Below are 14,906 nucleotides of genomic sequence, written 5' to 3' on the forward strand. Positions count from 1 at the left end.
CATTTAAAGGTAATTAATGGTATCAGCCAGTGGTATAAGTACAGAATGAGTACCACCTTCAAATGCTATATTAGAATTAACAGAAGAAAAATTTTCTTGGGCTGATCAGTGAAGGATTCACTAAGGTTGGCCTTGAGCTGGGCCCTGAGGGATAAATAAGTTGGTGTGGGGGTGGAGGGACAGAGAGCTAGTAGTGAGACTGATGGAGAGGGTATTTAAGGCATCAGCACCCAGACATTCTGCCCAAATCAGCCAAGAGTATAATTTGTTTTGTTTTTTGAGATGAGTCTCACTCTGTTGCCCAGGCTGGAGTGCAGTGGCATGATCTCCGCTCACTGCAACCTCTCCCTCTCTGACTCAAGCAATTCTCCCACCTCAGCCTCCCGAATAGCTGGGACCACAGGTATGTGCCACCATGTCTGGCTAATTTTTTTGTTTTGTTTTGTTTTTTGAGATGGTGTGCAGTGGCATGATCTCAGCTAACTGCAACCTCCACCTCCCGGGTTCAAGTGATTCTCCTGCCTCAGCCTCCTGAGTAGCTGGGATTACAGGTGTGCACCACCACACCCGGCTGATTTTTGTATTTTTAGTAGAGACGGGGTTTCACCATGTTGCCTAGGCTGGTCTCAAACTCCTGAGCTCAAGTGATCCACCCACCTCGGCCTCCCATAGTGCTGGGATTACAGCCACCATGCCCAGCCATGATGTTTTAAAATATCAATTATTCATGATAAAGCATGTGATGACAGATATAATTTAAGAATATTTAGTAGCCTTCAGTAATGTTCGGTAGTTGTTAGCTAAGAGGCTTCATTTGTAGTTGTAATTACAAAGAAGGCAATAGTTAAAGCAAAAATTAAGAAGGCAAAACTTTATTGTTTTGTTTTACCATTACTGGTTGAGTATCCCTTGTGTTTTGGAATTTGGATTTTTTGAGATTTTGGAATATTTGTATTATACTGGCTGAACATTCCAAATCCGAAAATCTAAAATCCAAAATGTTACAATGAGCATTTCCTTTGAGTGTCTTGGTTTCTGATTTTTGGGTGTGGGATGCCCAACCTATAATGTGAAATTGAACAAGCCAGTAAAGGTAGATTTTAAAAGTTTGTATTTGGCCAGACACAGTGGCTCACGCCTGTAATCCCAGCACTTTGGGAAGCCGAGGTGGGCAGATCACCTGAGGTCGGGAGTTCAAGACCAGCCTGACCAACATGGAAAAACCCCGTCTCTACTAAAAATACAAAATTAGCCAGGCGTGGTGGCATGTTCCTGTAATCCCAGCTACTCGGGAGGCTGAGGCAGGAGAATTGCTTGAACCCGGGAGGCGGAGGTTGCATGAGCCGAGATCGTGCCATTGCACTCCAGCCTGGGCAAGAAGAGCGAAACTCCACCTCAAAAAAATAAATAAATAAATAAATAAATAAAATAAAAACCGTATATTTATGTTTGGTTTAGTAGAATGGGCACTGAACTTTAGGACTTGGGATACCTAGTTCTGTTCCTGACATTGATACCAACTGGTTATTTGATGATTTTTGGACAAGTCAGTTTACTTCCCTGTGATTCAGCTTTCTCATCTATAAAATGTGAGGGGCTTGTACTCTTTTTACTCTCAAATTTCTTCTACTCTTAACAAGAGAAATTGAAAAGAGCTAGTTCTATGCCTCCTATAATTAGAACAGTAAGGTTTTTTGGTTTTTTTTGTTTTGTTTTTTCATTTAGTGCTGTTGATGAAAAGAACCTTAGGTATAACATAGAACATTAGATATTATCTCTATGTTAGTTGTAGTTGTTGCCAGGTATGTAGAGAAAAGTTGTTTGTGTATGAGTACCCCAGAAAAGTTGGAGTAGGAATACTGGAAGGTATATTTATTTTTAAAAGGTATTAGTAAAATAAATTTTAATTTTAAAATTATAAAATTACTTCCAAAATATGGACTCACTGTAAGGATATTACTCATCAGATAAGCAGAGTAATGAATTCCATGAAAATATGCTAAAATCACACCACACATTTCTGTTAACATTTTGTTAAATAATCCTCATGATTTTTCTCTATGTAAATGTAAATATAATATTTAACCAAATTGAGATTTTATATGTCCTGCTTTGTAACCTACTTTACTGAACTGTTTGTTATTAATGCCTTTCCATATTAGTAAATAAACCTCTTCAGCATCATTTTTTTGTTTTAATCTTAGACTATTAAAAAAGTTGCATAAATTGTAGCACAGTTCTTTTACCTCCCTCTTCCTGTTTCCTGTAATGTTAACATTTTACATAACCATAGTATAATTATCAAGGACAGGAAATTAATATTAATACTAACTACAGATCTGATTTGCATTTCACCAGTTTTCCCACGAATGTGCTTTTTCTGTTCTAGGATCACACCCAGGATTCCAGTTACATTTAGTTGTCTCTCTCGTCTCCAGTCTATAACAATGTCTTGATCTTTCCTTGTTTTCATGACCTTAACACTTTTAGTGTACTTTGCAGTTATTGTATGGAATGTCCCTCATTTTGGGTTTGTATGATATTTTCTCATGATTGGAATTAGATTATACATTATGGGCAAAAATAACACAAAAGTCAGCCAGGTGCTGTGGCATGAGGCTGTAGTCCCAGTCAGATCCATGTCCTTGGGAGGTGGGGAGGATCGCTTGAACCAGGACCAACCTAGGTGAGACCCCTTCTCTATTAAAAAGAAAAAAAGCATAATACAATAATGTTGTGGTGTCTTTCTCTCTGTTACTGTCTTTCCCATTGGAGATACTTTGAGACCATTTGGCATCATTATTATTTATTTATTTATTTATTTATTTTTGGTTGAGTTGGAGTCTCGCTGTGTCGCCCAGGCTGGAATGCAGTGGCACAATCTCAGCTCACTGCAAGCTCCGCCTCCTGGGTTCACACCATTCTCCTGCCTCAGCCTCCCGAGTAGCTGGGACTACAGGCGCCCGCCACCATACTCGGCTAATTTTGTTTTGTATTTTTAGTAGAGACGGGGTTTCACCATGTTAGTGAGGATGGTCTTGATCTCCTGACCTCGTAATCCGCCCTCCTCGGCCTCCCAAAGTGCTGGGATTACAGGCATGAGCCACCACACCTGGCCAGCATCATTTTTAAATGGGCGTATTATCTCATGTAGTTTATTGTTGTTGTTGTTGTTGTTGTTTTTTGAGATGGAGTCTCACTCTGTCGCCAAGGCTGGAGTACAGTGACGTGATCTCAGCTCACTGCAACTTCTGCCTCTCGGGTTCAAGCAATTCTCGTGCCTCAGACTCCCGAGTAGCTGGGATTACAGGTGCATGCCACCATGCCTGGCCAATTTTTGTATTTTTAGTAGAGATGAGGTTTCAGCATGTTGGGCAGGCTGGTCTCGAACTCCTGACCTCAAGTGATACGCCCACCTCGGCCTCCCAAAGTGCTGGGATTACAGGCATGAGCCACCATGTGCACCAGTCCTCATGTAGATTTTTTAGAAGTTTTTTTTTTTGGTAGTTGCAAAAGTATTGACACTTGTCTAACAAAGTCAAACAATGTAACATTGTTGAAAGTAAAAATGTGACAATCCCTAATTCTTTTCCCCAGTTCCTTCCCTCTGTGTAGCCATTACTAATAGTTTGTTGTTTCTCCTTCCAGACCCTTAGTCTATGTTTAGGGAAGCATAGGCAGAGATGTGCCTCCACATGTATTAAATTAGAAAACCCAGCTACTTGGGAGGCTGAGGCAGGAAAATCGCTTGAACCCAGAAGGTAGAGGTTGCAGTGAGCTGAGATCGTGCCATGGCACTCCAGCCTGGATGACAAGAGCAAAATTTCATCTCAAAAAAAAAAAAAGAAAACCCAAATGTGTTGAAATTTTGAAAGTATATATAATTTTTTACTTTTTACAAAAATGAAATTATATTTAAAGCTTCTTTTTCCACTTAACAGTATTTATGACATTCTGACTGCATTGAGTGGTATGACTGTACCACAGTGGATATACCTTTATTGATAGACATTTAGGTGGACTTCATCTTTTCACTTACAAGTGATGTAAAATAGCGCACATCTGGTGGATGTAAATATATATTTTCACACTTGGACAAGTATGGCTAAATGACAGATTATTACCCTGTCTTCACGGACATTCAGGTTTTTAATTTTTTGCTGTTATGAATAACTGTACGTGAAATGTATAGGATTGAAAAAGTTTTTAAATGATTTCAAATAGATAATGTGTATACACAGTAAAAAATTAAAACAGTAAAAAAGTTAACACAGTGAACGCTGTCTTTCCCAGGCTCTTTCTACTGCTAACAGTTTATTTTGAATCCTTTCAGAGATTTTTGTATTCAAATATAAACATATACAGATACATCTCCTTCACCTCTTCTTTTTTCTTTTCCTCCCTTCTCCCAGTAATAAATGGTAGCACATTATACTCACTGTTCTGAACCTTTGCTTTATGTTCCATATCAGGACATAGATCTGTGCCCTCTCCTTTTTTATAATGTCCCATGATTTATTCAGCTCTTGTTTTGGGACATTTCGGTTGTTTCCAGTCTTTGACAATTAAAAATAGTCATGCTGCAAAAAAAAAAATACTTTCTTTTTACATGTTTATTGGAGGAATAAATTCCTAGAATGGGCATTTCTGGGTCAAAATATATGTAAATCTAAAATTTTAATAACTATCTACAAATTGCCCTTCAGAGAATGGACTAATTTCTTTTTTTTTCTTTTTTTTTTTTGAGACGGAGTCTCGCTCTGTCGCCCAGGCTGGAGTGCAGTGGCGCAATCTCGGCTCACTGCAAGCTCCGCCTCCCGGGTTCACGCCATTCTCCTGCCTCAGCCTCTCCGAGTAGCTGGGACTGCAGGCACCCGCCACCACGCCCGGCTAATTTTTTGTATTTTTAGTAGAGACGGGGTTTCACCGTGGTCTCGATCTCCTGACCTCGTGATCCGCCCGCTTCGGCCTCCCAAAGTGCTGGGATTACAAGCGTGAGCCACCGCGCCCGGCAAGAATGGACTAATTTCTATAGTAATATCTAATGTAAACATATTTTCCATAAAGTTTTCATTGTGAATGGAATATTGATGTTGAATTTATTTGTGGATGGAATATTGAGGTTCATTAGTGCAAACTAAAAAAGCCTTATATGTAATCAAATATCTGTAACTTTCCGTAATGACCTGTTATGGAACCTTATCTAAAATCTTAATTCTAATTATATTAGCTTGTAAAACTCCTTGGATACGTTTTTGTTATTGTTTTTAAATGATATGCCTTGAGTCATATGTGTTTTGTTTTTGTTTTTGTCTCTTGTTTGTTTTTTAAGAGACAGGGTTTCCCTATGTGTTGTTGAGGCTGAAGTGCAGTGGCTATTCACAGGCACGCCTCACAGCCTTGAACTCCTGGGCTCAAGCAGTCCTCCCACTTCAGCCTCCTGAGATGGGACTATAGGTGGGAAAGCACGGTTGGCCTAGTTAGCATTTGATATTGCCAGTTTTTTATTTTAGCCGCTATACTAGGTTGTGCAGGGGTATCTCATTGCCATTTTAATTTGTGCTTCCCTAATGACTAATAATGTAAGCATATTTTCACATGCAAATAAGCCATCTGTAACAGTTTCTTTTAAAGAGCAGAAGGTTTTACTTTTGCTGAGGTCCAATTTATCTAGTTTTTTTCCTTTTATGGTTAGTGCTTTTTGTGTTTACAAAACTTTGGCCTATGTTCATTTCAATCACTCGTTAAATACTCTGGTTTCCTAAAACAAAGTGTTTGATGAATGCATTGTCTGTATAGCCTGTGACTGATAATAGAACCACCTTCACATAGCAGGAACTGGCCATTTCAGAAGGGAAGGATAATTCTTATTACAGCTACTCATTCTTCTTCTTCTTTTTTTTTTTTTTTTTTTTTCAGATACCGGTGGTATGTGAGCAGTTGCTTATTTCCAAGCTTAATTTTTTTTAATCACCCACTTTCTCTCTGTATTGGTGAAAGATGAAATATATTGTAAATTACTTTGAAATTATAGAATTATGTCATTACTTGTGCCCCTAGATGATTAAGAAGGAACTTGTAAGTCAGTCTAATTTTCATCTTCTTTTCTTTCAGTGGTGGGATCAGCAAGTTGATTTTTATACTGCTTTCTTGCATCATTTGGCACAATTGGTGCCAGAAATTTACTTTGCTGAAATGGACCCAGACTTGGAAAAGCAGGAAGAAAGTGTACAAATGTCAATATTCACTCCACTGGAATGGTACTTATTTGGAGAAGATCCAGATATTTGCTTAGAGAAATTGAAGCACAGTGGAGCGTTTCAGCTTTGTGGGAAGGTTTTCAAAAGTGGAGAGACAACCTATTCTTGCAGGTAAGAATTAGAAATTTACGGGATTGATTATAATTATTAAAATTCTTTTTTTTTTTTTTTTTTAAACAGTCTCGCTGTGTGACCCAGGCTGGAGTGCAGTGGTGTGATCTCCGGTCACTGCAACCTCTGCCTCCCAGGTTCAATCAATTCTCCTGCCTCAGCCTCCCAAGTAGCTAGGATTACGGGTGCCCGCCACCACGTCTGGCTGGGATTACAGGCACCCACCACCATGCCTGGCTAATTTTCATATTTTTAGTAGAGACGAGGTTTCACCATGTTGGCTAGGCTGGTCTCAAACTCCTGGCCTCAAGTGATCCACATGCCTCAGCCTCACAAAGTGCTGGGATTACAGGCATGAGCCACCATGCCCTGGCCAAGTATTACAGTCTTGGTATTTTGTATCTATTTCATGATGTACTTTTCTTGGTTTATTGCTATTTATAATACATTTAATCTTATTAACTTTCTTTTATTATACCATTATAGTGTGGTTTTTGCTAGTACAGCTTGTTTCTGAATATATATGTCTTCCAGTTAAATAGTGCTCACTGTTTCTTCCTGTTCTCCAACAGAATGTCAGTGATAGATTTTTGCCTTGTTCATAATATATCCAGCACATTCTTAACTGAAACTCTTTGGGGCCATTTCAGAATTCTGAATACTTCCCCAGCAGAGTCAGGGCGGGACACTGTAATCAAACACAATCTTTCTTTAAGAAATCTGTGAATATTCATAACAAGTAGTATAAATCATGCCTGTAGTCTCATGTCATTTAAAGTAATTTTTTGCCACCAAGTGAGATTTGTTGCCAAACCTACAAAAATCCCAAAACCTTTCAGTTTTGGAGCTATTTGGATTTCAGAGTCTGGCATAAGGGATTTTGAACCTGTAGAAACAGTTGTAATTTAGTTGAATAGAAGAGGCCAGTGGTAGGGAAACTGAAAGCAACTTTAGGCTTTTTATTCTTTGTGAGAGCAGTGCCTTAAACTTTGTGACAGCACAGAGAATGTTTTTACTACCTACCTCTGCCTGAAATTTGAAATTTAGTTTTCCTTCTTTATTAGAGCTAGTTTAGGTTAGGAGTGTAAAGTTTTAGACTTTATAAATACAGAGAATTGTTTTTACTTCCTTATAATTCTACGCCTGACTGGTTTATGTACAGTTAACAGTTGTTTAGAACATACTATCTTTCTTTATCCTGTTCTTTTCTCAGGGAAAAAAAAATAGCCTTGGCCAGGCGCTGTGGTCATGCCTGTAATCCCAGCACTTTGGGAGGCCGAGGCGGGTGGATCATGAGGTCAGGAGTTCAAGACCAGCCTGGCCAAGATGGGAAACCCCGTCTCTGCTAAAACTACAAAAATTAGCCGAGCGTGGTGGTGGGCGCCTGTGATCCCAGCTACTCAGGAGGCTGAGGCAGAGAGTTGCTTGAACCCGGGAGATGGAGGTTGCAGTGAGCCGAGATTGTGCCACTGCACTCCAGCCTGGGCAACAGAGTGAGACTCCATCTCTAAAACAAACAAAAAAAATAGTCTTTGCATTTTGTGTACCGTGTTGCTATATAGTACAGTAAGGGTCATTTATATTCTTACATATTTTTAACTAAAGCCCAGTCAGTTTCAACTAAAGCATACTAGACATTTGCAGACCTCATGTCTCCAAAAGTTTCATGGAGATATTTTTAGTTGTTACAACTGGGGATGAAGGTACTGGCATCTAGTGTGTAGAGGCCAAGATTCCTGCTAAACATCCTAATGCGCAGGACAGTCTCGTTCACCCCCGACAAATGATTATCTGGCCCAAAATGTCAGTAGTATTAAGGTTGAAAAATCCTACTCTAAATAGGTCTATAGATCATATATATTTTACAGAATATTATTAGACAACCTATATTTCCTGTTAGCCTTTTAAGTTGTTGTTGTTGTTGTTTGTTTGTTTGTTTGTTTTTTGAGACAGAGTTTCGCTCTTGTTGCCTAGGCTAGAGTGCAATGGTGCTATCTCAGCTCACCCGCAACCTCCGCCTCCCAGGTTCAAGCAATTTTCCTGCCTTAACCTCCCGAGTAGCTGGGCTTGCAGGCATGCACCACCATGCCTGGCTAATTTTTTGTATTTTTAGTAGAGACGGGGTTTCTACATGTTGGTCAGGCTAGTCTCGAACTCCCGACCTCAGGTGATCCGCCCACTTTGGCCTCCCAAAGTGCTGGGATTACAGGTGTGAGCCACCAAGCCTGGCTAGCCTTTTAAAATCTTTTTAAAATTCCCCAATTTTATCTCTTCAATTCTTCTAAATAAGATATTTAAAAAATTAATCCTGGCTGGGCACAGAGGCTTATGCCTGTAATCCCAGCACTTTGGGAGGCTGAGGTGGGCAGATCACTTGAGGTCAGGAGTTTGAGACCAGTCTTGCGAACATGGTGAAACCCCGTCTCTGCTAAAAATACAAATAATTAGCTGGGCGTGGTGGCGCATGCCTGTAATCCCAGCTACTCGGGAGGCTGAGGTTCGAGAATCGCTTGAACCTGGAAGGCTGAGGTTGCAGTGAGCTGTGATTGTGCCACTGCCTTCCACTGCATTCCATCCTGGGTGACAGAGTGAGATTGTCTCAAAAGAAAAAAAAAATAATAATCCTGCACTTTGCACTAATTTATATTGTTCTTAATGTCTCCTCTAAAATGTTAAATAAAACAATACATTTAAGAAGTTGTTATTAAGGGAGAGAAGAAGAGGGATTGAATTTCTTTCATTTGTTCAATGAATATTAAGTACCCACTATATGCCAGGCACCATTGCAGGTGTTTGGGACACTTCAATGTACAATGAATAAAAATCCCTGCCCTTATGTTGCTTGCATTCTAATGAACTTTGTCTTTATCCAAGCCTCATTTAACAATGAGCAATCAGCTTTTGTAAAATATATTTGTTTATGTAATAGGACGAGATGATGGTAGTTAATGGAAAAAGTGGATTATTTTTTACAAAACTATTTTTGAATTGTAATCTAACAGTTCGAAACCAGGTCAAGGCCCAAAGTTATGAGAATGATTTCAGAAAGAAAACCAAACATCCAGACCTACACACTTAAATGTGGCTAAAATGAGACTAAAGTTATGCTAGCAATATTATCTTTGTTGAAAACATTTTAACAATTCAGCTTTTGAAGCATTTTCATATTCAGTTTGTGTACCATACAGGAAACTTGTTCACATTATATTATAGTCATACCTTGAGCATCAGTGGGAGTCATCTAAATTTTGGAATCTGATTTCTGATCTTTTTCAGGGATTGTGCAATTGATCCAACATGTGTACTCTGTATGGACTGCTTCCAGAATAGTGTTCATAAAAATCATCGTTACAAGGTATGAAAATATAACCATAAAACCTCTGAATAAGTAGGAATCTGATGGCCATCTAGTCCAAATTCTTGAGTAGTATTCACATTCCTGCTATAACAGCTCTGATATGTGAACATAGCCATTTTAAAGAAAAGATTGAAAGAGATAAGGAATGTGTGTTTCTTTACAGAAAAGAAAAAAAGAGTAATTTTAGGGAGACTGAAGATCAGATATTACGTGATGAAAGGACCAAGATAAACCTTCAGTTGCAGAATAGTCCATAACAACTTTTGAGAACGAGAGAACAAACAAAATTTTGAGCTCTTTGCTCTACAGTGTGTAATACGACCCTTCTTTGTGATCTCTAGCCATTCAGTAGTTTACTGCTAAAAAAAAAAACTTACAGTAAACCTCTGTGTATTCTTTCTTAAAAATACATACATACAAACGAACATACACTTACTGTTAAAGATTGTTTTTAATAGAAATGTTTTTTTCATGTTGTTAAATGAGAAAAATGAGCTATAAAAAGAGTGTATTTCTGCAACTATCTCTTTTAATCAGGAAAAAAATGTAGTTTTCAAAGGAAGTTTGTGGAGTTATAAAAATAAAATTTTGTTATACTTTTAAATGTAAAAAGCAAAATATATAAAATTATACATTGTGCTTTTTAAAGAACATATTGTGTATATAATATTTAACCATATTTTATTTTTATAATTTACCTATTATTGGAGTGTTTATTTGGGTTTCAGTTTTTTTAAAATGATAAACAGTGTTACAGTAAATACCTTTATGTGTAAATAATTTTTCTATATGTAAGATTATTTCCTTAGGATAAGTTCTCAGAAGTGGAATTACCAGATTAAAAAATATGGATCTTTAAGAGAATAAAAAGGCAAGAGATTGAGCAAAAAATCTTTGCCAAACATACATCTTTAAAAAAGGCCAGTGCTAAAATTATACAAAGAACTCTTAAAATTCAAGAATAAGAAAACCATCCCTTTAAAAAATGGACAAAATATCTAAATAGACACTTCATCAAGAATATATACAAATGGTCAGTAAACACACTAAAAGATGCTCAACATCATTTGTCATTAGGGAATTGCAAATTAAAACAATGAGATGTTACTATACACCTATTAAAATAGTGAAAATCCAAAGCACTGACAGCACCAAATGCTGGTGAGGATGTGGAACAACAGGAACTCTTCTTTTTTTTTTTGAGATGGGGTGTCGCTGTTATTTCCCAGGCTGGAGTGCAATGGTGTGATCTCGGCTCACCACAACCTCCGCCTCCTGGGTTCAAGCAATTCTCCTGCCTCCAAGCAATTCTCCTGCCTCAGCCTCCTGAGTAGCTAGGATTACAGGTGTGCGCCACCACACCTGGCTAATTTTTGTATTTTTAATACACACGGAGTTTCACTGTGTTGGTCAGGCTGGTCTTAAACTCTTGACCTTGTGATCCACCCGCCTCGGCCTCCCAAAGTGCTGGGATTACAGGCGTGAGCCACCGTGCCTGGCCAGGAACTCTTACAACTCTTGGAAATGCAATATGGTATAACTACTTCAGAAGATAATTCAACAGTTTTTTACAGAAGTAAACATACTTTTATCATATGATCCAACAACAGCACTCCTTGGTATTTACACAAATGAATTGAAAACTTATGTCCATACAAAAAAACTGCACACAAAATTTTTTTTTTTTTTTGAGATGGAGTGTGGCTCTGTTGCCCATGCTGGAGTGCAGTGGCACAATCTTGGCTCACTGTAACCTCCGCCTCCTGGGTTCATGCATTTCTCCTGCCTCAGCCTCCCAGGTAGCTGGGATTACAGACGTGTACCACCATGCCCAGCTAATGTTTGTATTTTTAGTAGAGACAGGGTTTCACCATGTTAGGCTGGTCTCAAACTCCTGACCTCAAGTGATCCACCCACCTCGGCCTCCCAAATTGCTGGGATTACAGGTGTGAGCCACCGTGCCCGGCCAGTGAATGTTTTATAGCAGCTTTCTTCATGTTTCCCAGAACTTGGAAGCAACCAAGATGTCCTTCAATAGGTGAATGGAAAAACTGTGGTACATACATACAATGGAATATTGCTTAGTGCTATAAAGAAAGGAGCTATCAAGTCATGAAAACACATGGTGAGACCAGTACATATTGATAAATGAAAGCAACAATTTTGAAAAGGCTACATACTGTATGATTCCAACTGTATGACATTTTGGAAAAGACAAAACTGTAGAGGCAAAAAAAAAATCAGTGGTTGCTAGTGGCTGGGGGATGATGGTGGAAGGGAATGATAAACCACAGCCTGTGGGTCAAATCTGGCTCACTATTTTTGTATGGCCTCAAACAGCTGAGAATGTTTTTATATTTTTAGATGGTTATTTTAAAAAAATGTTTCATGATACATTAAAATTATATGGAATTAAAATTTCAGTGCCTGTAAATAAAGTTTTATTGCAGCAAAGCCATGCTTATTCACTTTTGTATTATCTGTGGCTGCTTCTGCAATACAGCAGTAGCATTGAGTAATTTGACAGAGGCTATGTGGCCTGCAAAACCTAAAATATTTATTGTTTGGTTCTTTATACAGAAAGTTTGCTGATTTCTTGCTCAAATAGACACCTCAAGAAGGGCACATGTGTAGTGTTCCCTGAGTCCTGACGTGTTCAAAATCAGACCTTTATAGCTTGGCTGGAAATAATATCCTCAGTTTGCATTTTCTTTACTTAAAAATACTACTCTGCTATTGTCTTGTTTCATATGTTGTTACTGAGAAGTCTAATGCCAGTCTGATTTTCTTGTCATTATGATATCTCACCTTTTTGCCTGAATACCCTCAGGACTTTTATTTATTTATTTATGTATTTATGTATTTATTTATTTATTTATTTTTGAGACGGAGTCTCGCTTTGTCGCCCAGGCTGGAGTGCAGTGGCGTGATCTCGACTCACTGCAAGCTCCACCTCCTGGGTTCACGCCATTCTCCTGCCTCAGCCTCCGGAGTAGCTGGGACTATAGGCACCCACCACCACGCCTGGCTAATTTTTTTTTTGTATTTTTAGTAGAGACGGGGTTTCACCGTGTTAGCCAGGATGGTCTCGATCTCCTGACCTCGTGATCCGCCCGCCTCGGCCTCCCAAAGTGCTGGAATTACAGGCGTGAGCCACCATGCCTGGCCACCCTCAGGACTTTTATCTTTAAAGTCAAATAGTTTTACTAGGATGTATTTTGGAGCTGATTAGTCACTCAAGAATTCATGGGCCCTTTTAGTGTACAGATTCAGGTGTTCTTTTATTTCCAGAAAGTTTTCTTAGTTTATAGTCTTATTTTTAATTTGTTTTTAAATTTTAATTTAATTCGATTTTTTTTTGAGGTTTCACTGTGTTGCCCAGGCTGGTCTCAAACTTCTGGGCTAAAACAGGTCTCCTGCCTCGGCCTCCCAAGGTGTAGGATTACAGGCATGAGCCGCTGTGCCTGGTTTATGGTTTTAAATGTTAGCTGTGTTCCGTTGTTTTGATTTCCTTCTTCAGTGACTCCAGTTATAGTGGCTTTCTTATGCCTATTCCCCATTTCAATGACTTTCTCCCTGATCCTACTTTTTACTTCATCTCATTTTCATTCTCTTGTATTCCTGCTTTGCTTCAATGTTATTCATTAACTTTTCATTTGAGTCTATATTCTGGACACTTTGTAATCTAAAATTCATTTCTGGTATGATTTTTCTCATCTTCTTGTATTTTTTTTTCCTGAGTTCAATTAAGTCTCATTTATTCCTGCTTTTTTGTCCATTTCTGTTTTTAGTTTTTGTATTACTTACTACAGGTGCATGCCACCACACCTGGCTAATTTTTAAATTTTCTATAGAAATGGGATCTTGCTGTATTGCTCAGGCTGATCTCAAACTCTTGGCCTTTAGTGATCCTCCCGCTTCAACCTCCCAAAGCATTGGGATTACAGGCATGAGCCACTGTGCCTGGCCAGTTTTTCTATTTCTGATAAAAGGTGTTTTAATCTGATTCAAGTCATAATCACCAAATGCTTGTTTGACTCTATGTAATTGAGTTTGGAGCATTGTGTTATAGTTTTCTTTAGCTTTGTGATTCGGTTTTGGCTCTTACTTGCATTTTTGCCCCTCCTCCTTTTAATTTTTACATGTTTATGTGAATATGGGCTGCTTTTTCTGTTCTTTCTCATTTCATGCTCAAGGGTCACAAGTGCTCTCTTCTGTCAGTTCTTCCATTTTCTGTGTAATTTCTTTTTTTGTTGATGATATTAGTGGTGGTGATGTGAAGGGAGGGTTTGGCATGTCTTGTTTCTCTCATTTCTACAGAATTTTCCCTTATATCCCTTTTTCCTTCATTGCCACATGTTTAGGGGTTTCCACTTTGTAAAAATGTATCTGACTTTCTTCCAAAAGTACTGCTTCTCTGAGGTTACCACCTCTGGTCCTGCTCACTTTCCTTGTGAATCAAGTCCCAACTCATGTTCAGGTTTCATCCCTTAGCATTGGGCTTTCTCTTTTGGGGGGTGATTTTTTTTCTGTGTTTCAGTGTTTCTTCTAAGTCCCCTGCACCTCTGCACTTTTTCATGGAGTCTTTTAAGCTCCCTTCTCTTGCTATCTGCACCCACAGGCTTGAAGGGATAGGCAATGGGAATTCTTTTGGAGTATGTCATATGAACGTTGTGGTATTTTTTTTGTTGTTCTCCTAGTAAATGCTGAAAGTATGGATAATGTGTGGTTTTAGTGTTCTCCTTATTCTTTTTATGTTTTGAAGGAAGTTTTGGGGAAGATTTAAAATCAGGTTGTTGCCATCATCCTCTACCTGAGGTAGTATATTTTGGATAATTTTTTTTCAGCAACACTGAAAGGATAAAGTTTATAAATAAGTTTTAGTTGTTATGGGACATTAGTGTAAATTAAAATACTTTATACATTTCTTAAGTACTATGTAATCATCATAATGAGTTTTTTTAAGTTTGTTTAATTAAAAAAATCTTATCAGGCTGGGCATGGTGGCTTATGCCTATAATCCCAGCACTTTGGCAGGCTGAGGCGAGTGGATCACCTGAGGTCGGGAGTTTGAGACCAGCCTGACCAACATAGAGAAACCCTGTCTCTACTAAAATTACAAAATTAGTCAGGCGTGGTGGTGCATGCCTGTAGTCCCAGCTCCTTGGGAGGCTGGG

At 38.6% G+C, this 14,906-nt stretch overlaps 1 protein-coding gene across 4 annotated transcripts in view; it reads left to right on the plus strand.

Moving 5' to 3' along the window:
* UBR1 (ubiquitin protein ligase E3 component n-recognin 1) overlaps positions 1-14,906 on the plus strand; it is a 161,079-nt gene that overhangs the window by 21,199 nt on the left and 124,974 nt on the right. For all 4 annotated transcript variants that reach the window (XR_009209698.1, XM_032175696.2, XM_058427577.1 and 1 more), the window contains 2 exons: positions 6,115-6,371; positions 9,648-9,726. Coding sequence is in view for 3 of the 4 variants with exons in the window: in XM_032175696.2 (XP_032031587.1) it covers positions 6,115-6,371; positions 9,648-9,726 (336 nt within the window). In the remaining variant the exon portion in view is untranslated. The remainder of the gene's footprint in view (positions 1-6,114; positions 6,372-9,647; positions 9,727-14,906) is intronic.

Source organism: Hylobates moloch, unplaced genomic scaffold (genome assembly GCF_009828535.3).
Source record: "Hylobates moloch isolate HMO894 unplaced genomic scaffold, HMol_V3 SCAFFOLD_14, whole genome shotgun sequence".
NCBI classification, from domain to species: Eukaryota; Metazoa; Chordata; class Mammalia; order Primates; family Hylobatidae; genus Hylobates; species Hylobates moloch.